This window comes from Neoarius graeffei, chromosome 4 (assembly GCF_027579695.1).
Source record: "Neoarius graeffei isolate fNeoGra1 chromosome 4, fNeoGra1.pri, whole genome shotgun sequence".
Classification (NCBI taxonomy): Eukaryota; Metazoa; Chordata; class Actinopteri; order Siluriformes; family Ariidae; genus Neoarius; species Neoarius graeffei.
In genome coordinates this window covers 63,266,664-63,287,271 of record NC_083572.1, presented here as the reverse complement: position 1 = coordinate 63,287,271, position 20,608 = coordinate 63,266,664, and the positions used below count along the sequence as shown (strand labels likewise).

Below are 20,608 nucleotides of genomic sequence, written 5' to 3'. Positions count from 1 at the left end.
ACATTAGCTGTAACTAGTCAAAGCACTAACAAATCACTTACTCAGTGGAAGATAAGAAAAGCCAAACTAAAAGCAATGCAAGGAGGGTCACTTTTGTATTACCCCTAGATCAGTGGCGGCTGGTAGTCTTTCAAACACGGGAGGCTGGTCGGTTACGATATTTCCAGATTTTAAAAGAAAAAAGAAAAAAACATAAATTTTGCCCATACTCTTGCCTCTGATCTGGCTGATTGTTGGCAGGGTCACAAACTGTGAAATAACAGGTTCTTTTGGCCCATTAGCCTACTGTCCAATATACATGATGGTGGTGTTGGGGGGGTATATTTTAACATTTTATATTTTAAAATTGTGGCATGTTGTTTAAAAATTGATCATTACTGAAAGCAGCTCTTTGTCAGGAACCTCAGCAGTAACAGCAGAGTGTTCTGGAATAGGCACAAGCACTGACCTTGGGGAGCCAAACATAGAGCTGGGTGCCACACATTTCATTCAATGACACTTTCCCCATATTTTACTTATTTTGACTGAGAAATGTTTTATTGACAATTTTGATAACCCTTCACTTTTATTCCAGGTCTGTAGGGTGAAATGTTCTCGGCTGTGTTTTTGTTTAAAAATGTTTTCCAAATTGTAGCTGTGTTTAATTCATATCCAGAAAAATATATATTCCAATATAATATACTCAGCATAAACATTTTAAATAGATTCTATATTTTTGGTCCATCCATGACATATTACTAAAGTAGCCTATTTACTGTTGTTGATGTGGGTCACTTGCTGTTAGCCAATTCACTTTCTTGTACCAGGAGAGCTGAAAGGAACGAGTATTATTCCCTACCTTTTTCACCAAGTCAATTTGAGGCGTTGGTCTACCCTGCTCTTTAATTTTAATTTTTTCCTCGAAAGGAAGACTGGCAAATGGCTTCGCCAAAATTAAATCAGCAATGCTTGGCATCTGTGCGCAGCTTTCTTGCTAGCTAACTAGCCCCCTCAAGTTCAAGTTCAGTCACTCAAATAAACAAAATTTCTGGAACTAAGATAGCAAACTTGACAACACTATATTTACACTTTATTTACAATGAAAATATATACAAACTAAAAAAGCTGGTAGAAACGGTATGTAATGAATGAAATCGAAATGTAAGCTGATCTCTTACAATACACCACAGCACTTGCGAATCCGCATGGGACTGAACTGAAATTCACCGCTGCCTGTCTATATTTGAAACGAGCTGTCAATCAAAGAAAATATCCGGCCGTTTTCACCAATCACCAGTCTCCTCGTGGAAAGCTTTGCCATGTCCCTCCCACTGTGAGGCTGGGAGTCTGTGGGCAGGCGTTTTCGCAGTATTTGTCCAATAACCGTCTTGCATTTTGATATTGAAAAGCGCATAGTTCCCAAATGCCATTGAAGTCCACTGAGGCTGGGAGTCCATGGGGCGGGCGTTTTCGCAGTATTTGTCCAATAACCGTCTTGCATTTTGATATTGAAAAGCACATACCGTAGCTCCCAAATGCCATTGAAGTCCACTGAGGCTGGGAGTCCGTGGGACTCCGTGGGCGGGCGTTTTCGCAGTATTTGTCCAATAATCGTCTTGCTTTTTGAGATTGAAAAGCGCATAGCTCCCAAATGCCATTGAAGTCCACTGAGGCTGGGATGCATCGCGCTGTCATGAGGGGGAAAAACTCACACACACATTAGGCGAACTGGGGAAAGTTATAACGGAATGATTTCTCACTGTAGTTGGGTTGAGCACATATATTTCTATGATTCTGGATCTGAAATAGCAATGTTATAAGGTCGGCTATAACATAAGCCTAGCGCAATTCATCCTACACAATGTTCGTCATTTTTAGAGGAGGCTGAGCCTCCCTTGTTGTCTTAGAGCAATCGCCTGTGCCCTAGATACAGCAATGAAATTTACAGAGTCAAAAACAAAGAAAGATTGTCCACTTTCATACTTTTCCTCTTAAGCGGCAAGTGGTTCTTCTTTGTTGGCTAGCTGCACTGAAATGAGAGAATCCTCCAGTTAGCCATGATGCTAGGGTTTGTAGTAAGTACTTTGTAAATGAGAATGTGTAGGAGAAGGTTTTTGAGTCAGGTGTACTGGTGGTTCGCTGGAGCAACAAGCTGAAGTCTGAGGCTGCTCCCCGTGTCTGACTTTTCCTCTTATAAGGTTGGTGTACAGACCGTACAACCAAGTCTATTAGCAAAGAAGTATGGTACCTATGTATCAAATCAGCACCATCTTTGAGGATATTAAGGTCTTATTAATATAATATACATAATACAGTGGGACCATTGTATCTGCAGGGGATATGTTCCAAAACCTAATGTGGATAGCCTAAACCATAGCAAGCCAACCGATAGTAGCAAACGATATATATAAAGTATATACATTGCCTGGCCAAAAAAAGTTGCCATTTGGATTTAAATAGGCAAATACTTAAGAGCCTTTGATTGGATAATTAATGCAGTGATTAATGTATTTCATCTGGCAACAATTCTTTTAACCCTAACTGATGCAATGAGTAGCTTCTCATTTCTTTAACAAACATGTCGGAAGATGTATCCTATGCTCATGGAAAAGATGTTACTGTATTTCAGAAGGGTCAAATTATTGGCTTGTATCAAGCAAAGAAAAGAACTAAGGAGATTGCTGAAATGACTGGAATTGGGTTAAGAACTGTCCACATCTATGATTAATAGTGAGATTAAGAGCATTTATACACTCTCAGTGTAATGAGAACTCACAGGATTGATATTAAACAGCTGTGTGGCCATAAGAAAACCACTTGTTAGTCAGACTAATCAGGAGAAAAGGCTTCAATTTGCTTGGGAGCATAAACATTGCACTCTGGGGTAATGGAAAAAGTTCATGTGGTTTGATAAGACCAGATTTACCCTATTCCTGAGTAATGGGAGCGTCAGGGTAAGAAGGGAAGAGCATGAAACAATGCATCCATCATGTATAGTGGCCACTGTACAAGCCTCTGGAGGCAGTGTTATGATCTGGGTTTGTTTCTGTTGGTTAGGCCAAGGCTCAGCAACGTTATGGGGCAATAAAATGAAGTCGGCTGATGACTTGAACATACTGAATGACCCGGTTATTACATCAATGGATTTTTTCTTCCCTGACGGAACGGGCATAAAATTAGGTCTCAGATTGTGAAAGAGGAGTTTGGGAAGCATGAGGAATCATTTTCACACATGAATTGGCCAAAACAAAGCCCCAACCTTAACCCCATTGAGAATCTTTGGGCTGTGCTGGAGAAGACTTTACACAGTGGTTCAACTCTCCCATCCTCAACACAAGATCTCGGTGAAAAATTAATACAACTCTGGACTGAAATAAATGTTGTGACACTGCATAAGTTTTTCAAAACAATGCCATGGTGAATGCATGCTTTAATCAAAGCTAAAGGCATTTCAACCAAATATTAGAGTGCACCTATGATACCAATACCTATGATAGTTTCATCTATAAATTACAGATAATATGAAATCAACAACAGTAATTAATAACAATATACTGTAATAAAAAAGTTATATTAATATGGTCCATCTCTCTTGAATGAATGGGATTCCACTTGAATAACATTTCTGCTTAATATTTTTATCATGGTTGGGGTGTGAAGAGGGATGCAAGTGTGGAAACCTTTTATTTACACAGGATAATCAAAGCAACAAAAAACACCAGGCATGAAAGCACAATGAGAATCGGAATGGAAAATAAAGACAAAGAAACTAACAGAAACCCGGGATGAAATAAGGCAAGTAATATATAGATTTAGGCACTGCCTAAAAGCGGCGCTCCCATCTGTTTCTGGGTTGTAGAATTTTCTTATATCATAGCCAGCCTCTTTTGTTTTATTTCTTTACCATTATAGTTACTATACTGTTTCCTTATGTTGTACAAAACGTCGGGCGACAACAGCGACAAGTTACTCACTACTATACTGTTCCGACTACTACTCTACTTCACACTTCACTACTCAGTTCACTAGTTGGTGGGTTTCCTGTGGTGGCAGGCACACATGCACAGGACTGAAACCATCAAAAAACAACTCGATGGGTTACTCACTATTCAGCTGTTGGGTTTCCTATGGTGGGAGGGACGCATGCACAGGACCGAAACCATCTCGATGGGTTTCTTTATGCATCCACACTCTATGCCTATGGGGCTTCACTAATACGTTTCCAGAGTGCAAGTGTGTGGTTAAGAGTCAATAAAGAAGGATGTGTGGGAATGGTATTTTGAGGTGCCATACTTGTAGGCTGCGTGGTACGCTCCGAGTTTGTACTTTTTCTATCCTCCTCACTGACTCGAATACGTAAGGTATTGGGGTTCTGAGACTCTCCTCAAAATATGTTTCAGCTTCATCTTCTGTGATGCTTTGATTAAAGTAACAAGCAAAATGTTTCTTTCAAAATTCAGCATACCACAACTACCTTCTTTCTGGGACAACTTCACAACTAATCAAGCCCATGACATAGTCAATGGCGCAACGGCAATATAGCGTGAGCCAGAGCAAAAGAATAAGTGAGTATCAAACATAAATCTATTATAATTTAATGTGTAATCATTTTATATCTAAAATTCTCAAATTTAATTTCAATACAATTAATTCTGTACAAAATCATCAAAATTAGGCTGTTTCATGTCTTCTTTAATCTCATCTCATCTCATTATTTCTAGCCGCTTTATCCTGTTCTACAAGGTCGCAGGCAAGCTGGAGCCTATCCCAGCTGACTACGGGTGAAAGGTGGGGTACACCCTGGACAAGTCGCCAGGTCATCACAGGGCTGACACATAGACACAGACAACCATTCACACTCACATTCACACCTACGGTCAATTCAGAGTCACCAGTTAACCTAACCTGCATGTCTTTGGACTGTGGGGGAAACCGGAGCACCCGGAGGAAACCCACGCGGGCACGGGGAGAACATACAAACTCCGCACAGAAAGGCCCTCACCGGCCACGGGGCTCGAACCCGGACCTTCTTGCTGTGAGGCGACAGCGCTAACCACTACACCACCGTGCCACCCCGTCTTCTTTAATATAAAAACAAATTAAGTTGGATTAAAAGAAGCTAGCTAGCCGGCTTTGACAATTTAAACATTTTATCCTCTCAAACAAGGCATAAAGTGATGATATCTGATTAGCCTTCAGCTAAAGTGTTGACAAATGTTCATATTTTTTGCAACTATACTTTTGCTGTAATGCTAAATGGAACTTAAAATTCATACATTTCAGAGGCAAGTATTTTAAAGTATTGGGTGCAGTTAGGCAGCTAAATGGTACAATTGCTTAGATGACAAATTTACTGACAACTGAAGAAAGATAAGCATTTCAAGATATTTTAATGTCGATTTTGCCTTCAAAAATGATTGTCTCTTGCTGTAAAATCAATGTCCTTTTTTCACCCAGCCATCAAAAGGGATGCAACTATTTGCATTCATATCAGTCAAATACTTATTCAGTATACACATGTGATGTACAGGAGGGGTTTATGTGAAGTATTCGTGAATGTATGGGCACTTTTCATTAAGCATACATACCACAGACAAATTCAGCTATTAATTATGCTGCAGGAAAAAAAAAATACAATTATGGTTGAGAAGACTCAAATTTCAGAGCTTTCTTATGGCATCCAAACAGCTAGATCTGACCCTGTGCACCACACTCCATCCTGTGCATCACTGTTATTAATTCCCTATGCTGATACCTTTTCTTTGTGTTATTTTTTTTTAATGGATCATTGTGTACAATACATTTCTAACAGAATTAATGCCTTAAAGACACCAAGCTCATAACCACTTGTGGATGAATAGTAAACTGGGATATTTCATGTTTTTATTATCAACCATCAATAATCTTGTAGCCATGTTTATCTGTTGCCTATAAAGTCTTATATGCATCCCATAACTGACAAGTATGGTTCTAGATCAAAATGGTACAAAAAAGAACAATCTTTTAGCCGACTTACTTGTACTGATCGATATCCTTTTGCAATTTTTCAGTATTATTAGAGGATTCGCTCTCTTTCTTCAGTGCTTCTAATAACTGCCCTTCAACCTCTTGCAGTTTGACCTGGGCAAGGGACATCAGCGTACAGTCAACTTTGGAATTAACTTTGTCTTAACTTTGTTTCAGACATCTTAGATTTCTGCGTATAGCCCTGTCAACAATTTTAATGAAGCATAATTAGTGCTATAATAATGTATACTAAATGAATGGTTACACAAATGATCATATGCTTGGATAAGGCCTGACAGTGTGAAAAATCTTTTACCTGGAAAAACTGATTCCTTTTTTGTGTCTGTAATTTGTGCAACTAAATTCAGTTAGTACAGTGTGCTACCATTTTTAGCAAAAGTCTTAGTGTGTCAGGGTGGCAGATACAGATGCAGGTGTAACAGGGTTTTATTGAAACTCGCAAACAAATCCAATACAGAGGGAAAAACATAAAACATACAACATACATGAGGCAAGGCAAGAATCAGAACCAGGAAACCATAACAGGGATCAAAACCAGAATGAGAACGTAGCAACATACAAACGCTTGGTATAGGCAGGTATGTAAAACACTGAGCATATACTTCACAATGAATGTTTGAACTGAGAATCCTTATATAGCTAGGGAAAAATGGTGGTCACCCATAAAAGTGGTCTCTTAATTTTTTTCATAGTTGTACACTGAGTGTGGCTGTGAAGGAAATTGAGTCCTGGTGTGTGATCAGCAGAGGTGGACAGTAACGAAGTACATTTAATTGAGTACTGTACTTAAGTACACTTTTTGAGTATCTGTACTTTACTTGAGTATTTTTTTTTTGAAACTTATGACTTTAACTTCACTACATTTGAAAGACAAAAATACCGTACTTTTCACTCCACTACATTTCTATCAAGGTCCTCGTCACTCGTTACTATGAAGCAGCTTTGAAGGTGGATGTTTTTCCTTTTCTTTTCTAAAATGTGATTGTTTTTTTCACAGGTGACACTGAGACAGCCAATCAGTAATCACTAGGGTCACGTCACGTCCATAGACTGGATAAACTCAAGTTCAATTATTTCTCAGCAGCATTATTTGAACATAATCAATTCATGGCAGAATGGAAGGAGGCAGTTCTTCTGGGGAATGCACGCCCCCATGGCTTTACCTAGAACCCATGTTTCAGTTTTCTGAAAGGATTAAAGATTCATTTAGTTTTAAATGTTTGCCAAAAACGAACCGCATCACGGCCTTCAAAAACTTGACATCCGACCTGCGGAAGCATATTGAGTTAAGGCCACACCAATTCGATTAGTTGGTTCTCGGAATCGCTGCTTGAAAAAAATGCAAAATGAAAAAAAAAAATCGAAATCAAACTCCCGCCAACAGAAAAGGTCACATGATGTGAGATCACGTGATGTCGAAAACCAATCAAATCACCCCTTTCACTTTCGTTAAAGACTTGTGAAGTAGCCTACTCCTGGTCAAATTTTTTTTTCTGTGCATTGTAGATGTTCAATTGACTGTAATTCAATCGTTTACTTAGCCTATCTGTTTACTGGTTTGCCTGTATTGTTTGGTCTATTTCCACAGCTAATTTTACCATCAGAGCATTTTTTTTTATTTTTATTTCGCCCGCTTGCTTCATATTTTTCCTGAAAAAATCCGAGAACCAACTAATTAAATTGGTGTGGCCTAAATAAAGGTTTTATTCCAAGAGAAAGTTTGCAACAAAGTTGTTTGTGCTTTGAGAACTAGCGATAATGTTGTAATAGCTATGCAGTCTGGTTAGTCAAATGACTTTCTATGGATTTGCCCACGAAGTTGCCATCGCCTTGATCATGGCTAACGTTTACACATAGCTAGTTAACTTGGACACTGTTAGTTAGCATGTAAACACAGAGTTACACTAACATGAATAATGTTAACTTACAGTGGTGCTTGAAAGTTTGTGAACCCTTTAGAATTTTCTATATTTCTGCATAAATATGACGTAAAACATCATCAGATTTTCACACAAATCTTAAAATTAGATAAAGAGAGCCCAGTTAAACAAATGAGACAAAAATATTATACTTGGTCATTTATTTATTGAGGAAAATGATCCAATATTACATATCTGTGAGTGGCAAAAGTATGTGAACCTCTAGGATTAACAGTTAATTTAAAGGTGAAATTAGACTCGGGTGTTTTCAATCAGTGGGATGACAATCAGGTGTGAGTGGGCACCCTGTTTTATTTAAAGAACAGGGATCTATCAAAGTCTGAGCTTCACAACACATGTTTGTGGAAGTGTATCATGGCACGAACAAAGGAGATTTCTGAGGAACTCAGAAAAAGTGTTGTTGATGCTCATCAGGCTGGAAAAGGTTACAAAACCGTCTCTAAAGAGTTTGGACTCCACCAATGCACAATCAGACAGATTGTGTACAAATGGAGGAAATTCAAGACCATTGTTACCCTCCCCAGGAGTGGTCGACCAACAAAGATCACTCCAAGAGCAAGGCGTGTAATAGCCGGCGAGGTCACAAAGGACCCCAGGGTAACTTCTAAGCAACTGAAGGCTTCTCTCACATTGGCTAATGTTAATGTTCATGAGTCCACCATCAGGAGAACACTGAACAACAATGGTGTGCATGGCAGGGTTGCAAGGAGAAAGCCACTGCTCTCCAAAAATAATAATAATAATAATAATAATAAATTTTATTTAAAGCACCTTTCAGGGTACTCAAGGACACTTAACAATAAAAGTGTAAAAATAAAATCAAGCAATTATAAACAATTAGAAATAATGAAAAATAAGATGAATAAAATGAAGCAAGACAGGAATATATAACAAGTAAACTATCAATAAAAAACATAAAACAATAAAATAGCTGGACCATTCTGACACTAAAATAATAAAACCAATTAAAAAAAAGTATCTATTAAAAGGAAAAAGCAAGAGTAAAAAGGTGGGTTTTTAATTGTGCCTTAAAAGAAGAGAGAGAGGTACACTGCCGCAATGAGAGGGGGAGAGAATTCCAAAGTTTAGGCCCAGCTACACTGAAAGCCCTGTCACCCATGGAATGAAGACGAGTAGAGGGGGTGACAAGGAGGTGTTTGTCAGTGGAGCGTAGGGTGCGTGTGGGCTGGTATGGGGAGAGGAGATGAGTGAGATAAGGGGGTGCTAGATTATGCTGTAACATTGCTGCTCGTCTCCAGTTTGCTAAAGATCACATGGACAAGCCAGAAGGCTATTGGAAAAATGTTTTGTGGACGGATGAGACCAAAATAGAAATTTTTGGTTTAAATGAGAAGTGTTATGTTTGGAGAAAGGAAGACACTGCATTCCAGTATAAGAACCTTATCCCATCTGTGAAACATGGTGGTGGTAGTATCGTGGTTTGGGCCTGTTTTGCTGCATCTGGGCCAGGATGGCTTGCCATCATTGATGGAACAATGAATTCTGAATTATACCAGCAAATTCTAAAGGAAAATGTCAGGACATATGTCCATGAACTGAATCTCAAGAGAAGGTGGGTCATGCAGCAAGACAATGACCCTAAGCACACAAGTCGTTCTACCAAAGAATGGTTAAAGAAGAATAAAGTTAATGTTTTGGAATGGCCAAGTCAAAGTCCTGACCTTAATCTAATCAAAATGTTGTGGAAGGACCTGAAGCGAGCAGTTCATGTGAGGAAACCCACCAACATCCCAGCGTTGAAGCTGTTCTGTATGGAGGAATGGGCTAAAATTCCTCCAAGCCAATGTGCAGGACTGATCAACAGTTACTGGAAATGTTTAGTTGCAGTTATTGCTGCACAAGGGGGTCACACCAGATACTGAAAGCAAAGGTTCACATACTTTTGCCACTCACAGATATGTAATATTGGATCATTTTCCTCAATAAATAAATGACCAAGTATAATATTTTTGTCTCATTTGTTTAACTGGGTTCTCTTTATCTAATTTTAAGATTTGTGTGAAAATCTGATGATGTTTTACGTCATATTTATGCAGAAATATAGAAAATTCTAAAGGGTTCACAAACTTTCAAGCACCACTGTATCTGAAGTCCTTAAAGAAATATGTTTTAGCATAATCTTGCCACATAAAGAGAATGTAGAAATCTTTCTTTTCTAGTAGCATTAGCTACCCAGTATGATTGAGCTTGAAAAGAGTTTGCTTGCATTTTAGGAGCTTCACTGACTAGCTAGCTTAATGTTAAACCACCATGATGGCACAGCATGTGTCCATTTTGTGAAGTCACATTTCTGTTTTTGGTAACGGCATTGCGTTTTGTAAGCGTTACGGCAATAATACAATGATGCGTTGACAGAAAATTTACTTTTAATACTTAAGTATTTTTAAAAGCAAGTACTTCAGTACTTTAACTTAAGTAAAAATTTGACTGGACAACTTTCACTTGTATCGGAGTAACATTTGACCAGTGGAATCTGTACTTTGACTTAAGTAATGAACTTGGGTACTTTGTCCACCTCTGGTGATCAGTAACCTGGTGAACGTGAAAGAATTTGTGATGTTTGGTTGCTGTAGTCCTTTACAGTCATGTTTGTAGCCGGCAGTGTCGTCTGAGAGTTTTTGCTAATCCAGCATTGACATGACAGTTGATATGACACTCACAATTCAGTTAATCTCAATAGAGTCAATATGAAATGAGACCCACACAAAGATGATGGTGATGCTTGATAGGTCTATAATCTATTCTAGATGAGGGTATAAACATTTTTACCTCTTTCAAAAAACAACTCTCCTTCAATAGCGCTTGCTCATTTACGGCCTCTTCCAGGGTAGCTACCATTTTTTTGTTTTCAACTGCAGCAGTCTCCAGTTTGTCCTGTTGAAGCAGGTGAAATACAAAGCTCACAGCATCTGTGGTCTAAATCATGTTCACATTCGGCATGTAATGATATATCATATGATGATAAATTGCGGTACAAATTTACGACGATTCAAATTAATGAAATAAAAAAAGAACTGCAATTATTAGTCTGCATAACCTCTTAAATCTCTTTTTCCTAACTGTAACTGCATTGTTTAGACAGCAAAGGTTGCAATAACATACAACAGTGGGAATGCACGTGACTTTAACTTCAGTACCGCACAGAAGATAATCATCCGCGCAGAAGATAATAAACATCAGCGCTGGATCAGGGAGGCCATAGAGATCCGTAAGCGAAATCCGAGGACCATCAACCGAGATGAGGGAGCATACATGCTCTCCCATACCTGGAGTGCCATCTTGCAGGGGACGAACTGACAGTAGAAGGCGTGACCGACCTGTCAATCCAGACAGGAAGGCCATGCCTTCGGAAACATCAGCTGATAAAAGATGCGTCACCAATAACACCCGGTGACACTCTGAGGAAGACGACAGTCGTACGTCGAAACATGTCAGGTAAACAAACCTAAAAAATGAGATGTCTGATAAAAAAGAAAAAACTAACAATATTCAATATAAGACATAATGAACGTAATCGAAAGATTAAGAATAAGTTATAGAGATAAAAGCATCAAGGACTTTCGCCGCCTTGAAAGATTGACGCGAAAACGGGCATGCTACAGGAATCACCTGAGATTCAATCTGCGCTGCCGGGATGAAGTCGTCGTACCGGCCAGCCTGAACATCAAGAACCCGATTCCAACCAGAAACGCGGAGAAGATGATCAGGAAAGTGCGGATGACTCTGGTAAAAGAATGGATACGGTGCACAACTGACAAACTCAATAATATCAACAGCGAACTACATAGGGAGATGGAAACTTTCAAACGCCGGTTTCCCCAGAACAAGGAAATGGAATTAGCAATACATGGACACTTGGCAGACATACATGAGCAGGAATTCACCAAGACAAAAACCCGACAAATCCGAAAACTGGACAAACTCATCGCACAGAAAAAGAAGGCAGAACCGGAGCACGCACACATCAACGAAAAATGGATCCACAACATATCAAGGTACAAACTCTCACAAGCAGAACGCAGTATACTAGGAAAAGGACTCAACTACGCTGTCACACCGCACAATATACCACACGATGAATTCATTCTGGCAACTGAATTAGCATGTGAGAAAATACAGGATCAGGCACAAAAAGCAGCACTAAGAAACGCAATAGCTGGTATATTGAAAACGGCCAAACCACCACCTAGCAACATCACCAAACAGGAAGCCAAAGCCATGAGAACATTAGCAAAAAATAAAGACATCACAATCCTCCCAGCAGATAAAGGCAGAACAGTAGTTATCATGGACACCGATGGATATGAACACAAAATGATGGAATTACTCAGTGACAATGCCTTCGAGATATTAAGAAAAGACCCAACAGAAGACAAGAAAAATAAACTTAAAGCATTACTCAAACTGCTACTCAATGAAAATAAAATAGATAAACAGGCATATAATCATTTAGTACCCACAGTCAATGTCATCCCCAGGATTTACGGTACACCAAAAATACACAAACCAGGAACACCATTACGCCCCATAGTAGATTTGGTTCAGTGACATACGACTTATCAAAAGCACTTACCGAAATAATTAAACCATTACTAGGACTCACAGACCAACACTGCAAAAACTCAAAACAACTTGCAGAAGAACTAAAAAACATAAAAATGCAACAAGACGAAGTTTTCATTTCACACGATGTCATATCTCTTTTCACCAGAACACCCACGGAAGCCACCATACAGGTAGTACAAGACAAATTAAAAACAGATAGGACGCTCAAGAAACGCACAAACCTCACTGTACAAGACATTATGCAACTCCTTCAATTCATTGCCACATCCACATACTTTCAGTTCAGGAACACAATTTACAGACAAAAGGAAGGTTTTGCCATGGGAGACCCACTATCAGCCATCATGTGCGGCTTTTTCATGGAAGACCTGGAGCAGAAAGCACTCACTACAATACCAGCGGAATACAGACCAACACTCTGGAAACGGTATGTGGACGACATATTGGAAAAAGTAAAGAGGGGATACACTCAACAACTTACCGACCATCTCAATACCGGCAATATAAAATTCACACATGAAGAGGAAACGGAGCAGTCAATAGCATTTTTGGACTTAAAAATACATCACACAGAAGAGGGGGACATCAAAATAAAAGTACACAGGAAACCCACACACACTGACCAATATTTAAACTGGACTTCCGAACACCCATAATGCACAAAATATCTGTAGTTAGAACATTGCATGAACGCGCAGCAATAATTACAGATGCACAGGACAAAGAACAGGAAGAACAACATATACAACACGCACTGAAGGCATGTCAATATCCACAATGGGCAATATCCAAAGGGGCAGAACAGGTCAAAAACAATAAAACACAGAAGAAAGAGAAAAAACAAACCAACAAACAAGAACACAGGGGAGTAGTGACATTACCATACATCAGAGGAATAACGGAACGCATTCAAAGAGCAAATACAACATTAACACACCTGTCAAACCACACACAACACTCCGTCAGATCCTGGTTCATCCCAAAGACAGAATACATCCGGACAACAGATGCAACACCATATATGAGATTCCATGCCAATTATGCAATAAAACTTACATTGGGGAGACAGGAAGGAGTTTCAACACAAGAAAAAATGAACATAAGAAAGAGTGCAAAAAGGAGACAGCTACAAGACAAACCCGAACAATAAAAGAAAAGGCACAACAGGAAAATTATAAGTCAGCCATAACAGATCATTGCAAAAGGGAAAATCATATTATGGACTGGGGGAATGCCAGAGTCATCCGCACAGAAGATAATAAACATCAGCGCTGGATCAGGGAGGCCATAGAGATCCGTAAGCGAAGTCCGAGGACCATCAACCGAGATGAGGGAGCATACATGCTCTCCCATACTTGGAGTGCCATCTTGCAGGGGACGAACTGACAGTAGAAGGCGTGACCGACCTGTCAATCCAGACAGGAAGGCCACGCCTTCGGAAACATCAGCTGATAAAAGATGCGTCACCAATAACATCCGGTGACACTCTGAGGAAGACGACAGTCGTATGTCGAAACATGTCAGGTAAACAAACCTAAAAAATTAGATGTCTGATAAAAAATAAAAAACTAACAATGTACAAACCATGTATTAGCATTTTTGTGCACTGCAATGCACAATGGCTTTTAGAATTAAAATGAAAATGCAGTGTTCATTTGACATTTTATTTTCAAATGTCTAAACTACATGTAAAAATCATATTATATGGCCACAAGTGTTTTACTGGGCAGTAAATCAGAAAGCTGCGCACGTAAAGCCAATTGGCTGCGCGCCATTATCTGCTGCTGGCTGCACTTCACTGCATCCGCAAGGATTTCCATCAGTCCAACCTAAGTTACGTAATTGGCTTTACGTGCGCAGCTTTCTGATTTACTGTTTTCTTCTCATATTTATACTTCCTGTTTCATGGACTGTAACGGCATTTGCTTATTTAGTAATTTTAATACAGAATTTACTTTGATAAAATTATAATCAGACACTCCAACGCCCCCCCCCCCCCCCCCCCCAAAAAAAAAAAAAAAAACTCATCGGATCTGCACGATTCACACAAGTCCCCCAGACAGCTGTGAAAAAGGCAACATCCACCAAAAGGCGTGTCGTTTGCATCCATGAAGTGATGAAGTGTTTCAGATGTTATTTTTGTCCCAGTCTTCCTGCAAATAGGTCTTAAGGCCCCGGTCACACCGCCCGAACTTTGCTGGAGCGTTCCTTGAACGGTAGGGAGGGGGGGCCGAATTTCGACAACGCTCGTCACCGCGCACAAAATGGGAAAAAAATCGAAAACACGGGCGTTGGCTTAGCAGTGCACCGCTGAAGCCGGTGTTGCTTTAGCGTTGGTTTGGCGGTAGCGAGCGTTGGTTTAGCGGTGACGCGAACGTTGGTATAGCGGCGTTCTGCGCATGCGGGCTTTGGCTCGGCGGGGGTATAAAGTTGGTTTAGCGGCATACCGCTTGTGACTACGGAGCTGAACGGATCGTTTTGATACAAGTTCTGATAGATTTTTGATAGAAGCTCCACCATCAGCTTGTCATACAGTCCATGTTCAGGCCTTCTCAGTATCCACTGTCTGACCCACACAACTCTGTCTCTCCTTCTTCTCTCTCTTCTCCTTTTTTTTTCTAGTTAAAATTCTTATTACTGTTCTGTTGTCTGTATAGCTTTTCCCCTTTTTTCACTGTTGTTTAGTTGATCTTATCATATTTTTATCTATAAAAACGTTTGTTATTAATATTATTTATATTACTTTATACTTTTTATTATCATTCATATTACTTTATTTTTTGTTTATTGTTTGCTGTCAGTCAGATTATTTCTATTTTCATTATGTTTTTGCTGTCTTTTCCTTAATGTTATTATTATTTGCTATTATATTATCTTTATCATTATTTAATCATCATTTGATATTTACTATTAATATATACAACATTTTACTTTATAATTGTTATCCATAGGTACTAGTCATACTTTTTGAAATCAAATTTTATAATCAAATTCCAGTCTAGTCTATACAATGCATTTTCATTGTCTACTAGTCTAGTCAATTTAAGTCAATTTATTATTATTATTATTTTATTATTGTGGTTGTTGTTATTATTATTATTATTTTCACCATTTACATAGTACAGTGAGTCAATATTAAGTCAAATCATAACGTTGCCATTGCTGTTTTACGTGTTTTAATGGGACCACAATGGAAATAAGTGCTTGCGCTTTCTTGTGTAATCCTGATTTTAATGTATTTTGTACTTCATTTTACATTATGATCGAATAAAATCAAATAAAAAAATCTGTCAACAGCTTGTTGCAATCTGAGGAGGTTCTGATTCTGCTGTTGGACTAGTGCACCAATCATAGCAAGTCTCTCAGCATCCATGATGATACAGTTTTACTGTAACTTTGAGCAAATTCGATATAGATGAGGTCTGAACTCAACGGCAGCTCAATTCCAAATGAGCTCCTGGTCCATTTCTCCCCGTATTTATAGCCAAATTCTGGTCCCGCTCCGACACCTCTATACCAACGCCAAACCAAAGTTCATCGCCGGCATGGATAGCTGCTTCAACGCCCGACACCGTTCCAGTAACCCCGTGTCCGCTCGTAAAACGCTTACAACCGCTCCACCGAAGTTTGTGCAACGTTTAATCGCCGCCCGGGCAATGCTGGCGAAGCAGCGGTGGTCCAGCGTTCAAGATTTCTGCGTTGGCCTAGCGGACCCAAGCGTCCACGAACTTGCGTCTAGCAGTGCCAAACTTTGACTGGGCGTTGGTGGAGCAGGGGTGAACTTTGCCGGGGCGGAAAATTGCCCCCTCATCACCGCTCGCAATATTTTGTGCAGCTCAAAACTTTCGGAGCGGTAGGAGGGCCCCTCGAGAAACATCAGCGGTGGCCGAGCGTATACGGCGTTGCTTTAACGGGGGCCAACTTTTGTTAAACGGTGGTGAACGGTTACGAGCGGTGATGAATTTTTTTCACCGCTCCAGGAACGCTCCAGCAAAGTTTGGGCGGTGTGACCGGGGCCTTAGGTATGCAACAATATGGGGTTGTCATTGTCATATTTTTCATCTCAAAATTTGCCACACATACTCTGTTCGGGACAGGCACCCTCTTCTTCCACAGCCATGCCTTTGTAATGTGTGCAGAATGTGGTTTTGCATTGTCTTGTTGAAAAAGATGTTGTCATGAAGGCAGCATATGTTGCTCCAAAATTTCAATGTACTATTCTGCATTAATGCTGCCATCACAGAAGTGTAAGTTACCTTTGCCAAGGGCACTGACACAAGCCCATATCATGACAGACCCTGGCTTTTGGACTTGTTGCTAGTAACAGTCTGGATGGTCCTTTTTGTCTTTGGTCCAAAGCACACGGCATCCATTTCTTACAAAAACGACCTGGAATACTGATTTGTCTGGTCACAATACACATTTCCACTGTGTGATGATCCATCTCAGATTTCTCTGAGCCCAGAGAAGTCAATGGCGCTTCTGGACACAGTTAACATAAGGCTTCCTTTTTGCACAGTAAAGTTTTAACTGGCATTTGAGGATGTAACTCTGTACTATAGTGCACGACAAAGGCTTTCCAAAGTAATCCCAAACCCATGTGGTTATATCAGCTATAGATGACTGATGATTACTGTTGCAGTGCCGTCTGAGGGATCGGAGATCACGGGTGTTCAGCTTAGACTTGTGCCCTTGATGCACTGAAATTCCTCCTTGAATCTTTTAACAATATTATGCACCATAGAGGGTGAAATATCCAAATCCCTTCATATCTTTCTTTGAGGAACATTGTTTAAACACATTTCAAGTTTCTCACACGTTTATTGACAAACTGAAGATCCTCTACCCATGTTTGCTAGGCCTTTCCTGGATACCGATTTTGTACCAAATCATGATTACAATCACCTGTTTCAAATCACATCATTATTTAATTGTTTTACCTCATTACTAACCCCAACCTGCCCCCATCCCAGCTTTTCTGGGAGTGTGCTACAGGCCTAAAATGCAGGAATGGATGTATATTAACAACTAAAATGAAGTTGATCAGACAAAATATAAAATATATTGGGTCTGCAATGAAATACAAGTCAAAGAAAATTTAGAAATCACTGTTTTCTTTTTTTATTTCATTTGCATTTTCAATACCAGCCCAACTTTTTCTGATTTGGGGTTTGTGGCAGCGGGGTCGTGGTCAAGCGCCGGTCTGTGACAGGAGGGCGGAGTTGGGGAAGGTAAGTGGCAGAATCGCTTCACCTGAGTGTGATTAACCTATGTTTTGTGTGTGTTCTCCCCAGTAAACAGCGCCCTACTTAAAGAGGGAGAGTGAGAGCGGAGGGGAGTCAGTGATTATCCAGAGGAGACGACAGTCTGTGTGTGTGCGCGCGCGAGTCACTCTCTGAGCTATTGAATTATATGTTAAGCTGAAAAGTTTGGCAATAAAAGCCGATTGTTGGCATCCTGATCTCTGTCCTGCCGTCTTATGTGCTCCACCCACACATTGTACCCGCTACAGTGGTGCCGAAACCTGGGAAGGTGGAGCACCTGTCCTGCAGCCGCATGGAATCCTCCCCGTTCGCGGACTTGGTCCACGCCCTCGCCACGGCTCAGCAGAGCCAGCACCAGGCACTCGTCACGCTCCGGAAGGAGCAGGAGCGCCACTTCGAAGCCCTGGTGCTGGCTCAGCAGGAAGACCGAGAGGCGTTCCGGCGCCTCCTCGCATCGGCGGGGTCCACCGGCGCCCCGGCCGCGGGCCCATCTCCCATCACCTTGACTAAGATGGGCCCGCAGGACGACCCCGAGGCGTTCATCGCGTTGTTCGAGCAGGTCGCCGAAGCCTCGGGGTGGCCGATGGAGCAGCTCGCGGCGCGCCTCCTCCCCCTCCTGACGGGAGAGGCGTAGTTAGCCGCACTACAGCTCCCCACCGACCACCGGCTGGCCTACGCCGACCTTCGCCGGGCTGTCCTCCAGCGCGTGGGGCGCACGCTGGAGCAGCAGCACCAGCGCTTCTGCGCGCTGCGAATGGAGGAAGTCGGCAGCCCGTTCGCGTTCGGCCAGCAGCTCCGGGACGCCTGCTGGCGGTGGCTGAGGGCCGAAGATCGCGACGCCGTGGGGATCATCGACCAGGTGGCGCTGGAACAGTTCATCGCCCGCCTACCCGCCGGAACCGCGGAGTGGGTCCAGTGCCACCGCCCGGCGTCGCTGGATCAGGCCGTAGGACTGGCGGAGGATCATCTGGTGGCTGTCCCGGTGGCAGGACAACGGATGACATCATCTTCTCTCTCCTCTTCTCTCTCTCTCTCTCTTCCCCCTCCTCCCATGTCCCGTCCTCACCCCATTCCCCCACCACGGAGGCGGGGGCCGGCTCCACCTCAGCCGGCCCACCGCACCCGTGGTGCCCTCCCGTTTCTCCCTTCTGTGTCTGTCTCTCCCCCCCCTCAGGTGAGTGACCCTCAAACCACAGCTGCAGAGGGGAGGCCTGGGCCGGTTTGCTGGCGCTGCGGGGAACCGGGCCACCTACAGCAACAGTGTGCCGCGATGGAGGTGGGGGCGGTGGTGCGGATCCCCGACGCGCCAGAGGCTGCCCTCGATCAGGCCGGAGCGTATCGCATACCGGTAAGTGTACAAGGGGCGACATATCAGGCGTTGGTGGATTCAGGTTGCAACCAGACCTCGATCCGCCAAAGCCTGGTGCAAGACGAGGCATTGGGGGGAGCACAAGGGGTGAAGGTGTTGTGTGTGCACGGGGATGTTCACTGCTACCCGTTGGTGTCGGTCCACATACATTTCAGAGGGGACAAATCCATAGTAAAGGCGGCGGTTAATCCTCGCCTTACCCACTCTTTGATCTTGGGGACTGATTGGCCGGGATTTCGGGGGTTGATGGCACACCTAGTAAAGAGTGGGTCCTGCCGGTTAGCAGGGGAGGGTCCCGGTGTCGTTTTGGCTGGAGCTGCGGTTGCAGAGCCGTCTACGTCATCTCCGCGACAGAGTGAGGAGCCCCCAGCCCCTCCTCTTTCTACTGGGGAATCCCTCGCGGATTTCCCACTGGAACAATCGCGAGACGAAACTCTGCGACACGCGTTTGACCAAGTGAGAGTAATCGATGGTCAAACGCTCCAGCCGAACGCCACCCCGACCTTCCCCTATTTTTCCATTTTAAAGGATAGGTTATACCGAGTGACGCAGGACACTCAGACGAAGGAGCGTGTCACCCAGTTGTTAATTCCAAAGAGCCGCCGGGAATTGGTATTCCAGGCGGCTCACTTTAATCCCATGGCTGGACACCTCAGGCAGGATAAAACACTCACCCAGATAATGGCCCGATTCTATTGGCCGGGGATTCGCGGCGACGTCCGTAAGTGGTGTACGGCGTGCCGCGAATGCCAGTTAGTAAATCCAGTGGCCATTCCAAAAGCGCCATTGCGCCCCCTACCATTAATCGAGACCCCGTTTGAAAAAATTGGGATGGATCTCGTTGGGCCATTAGATCGGTCAACACGAGGGTACCGCTTTATATTGGTTCTGGTGGACTATGCAACGCGATACCCGGAAGCGGTGCCTCTTCGCAATATCTCCGCACGTAGTATTGCAGAGGCCCTCTTCCACGTCATCTCCCGGGTCGGAATCCCGAAAGAGATTCTGACTGATCAAGGCACCTCGTTTATGTCACGAACACTGGCCGAACTGTATGGGCTACTGGGTATTAAGCCGATCCGCACCAGCGTGTATCACCCACAGATGGACGGTTTAGTCGAACGGTTCAATCGCACCCTCAAGAATATTATCAAAAAATTCGTAAGTGAGGACGCACGTAACTGGGATAAGTGGCTTGAACCCTTGTTGTTTGCAGTGCGAGAGGTCCCCCAAGCCTCCACGGGGTTCTCCCCGTTTGAATTATTGTATGGGCATAAGCCGCGCGGCATCTTAGATGTACTGTGGGAAAATTGGGAGGAGGGACCTTCACAGAGCAAAAATAAAATTCAATACGTTATGGATCTGCGCGCAAAACTCCACACGCTCACCCACTTAACTCAGGAGAATTTGCGGCAGGCCCAGGAACGGCAAACCCGCCTGTA

General features: G+C 42.3%; 1 protein-coding gene across 1 annotated transcript in view; it reads right to left on the bottom strand.

Annotated features, from left to right (window-relative positions):
- Positions 1–20,608, bottom strand: part of LOC132885129 (synaptonemal complex protein 1-like) — a 123,674-nt gene that overhangs the window by 44,597 nt on the left and 58,469 nt on the right. Inside the window, exons 16-17 of the mRNA XM_060919461.1 lie at positions 10,737–10,841; positions 5,996–6,099 (exon numbers count right to left, since the gene is read on the bottom strand). Coding sequence (XP_060775444.1) covers positions 5,996–6,099; positions 10,737–10,841 — 209 coding nt within the window. The remainder of the gene's footprint in view (positions 1–5,995; positions 6,100–10,736; positions 10,842–20,608) is intronic.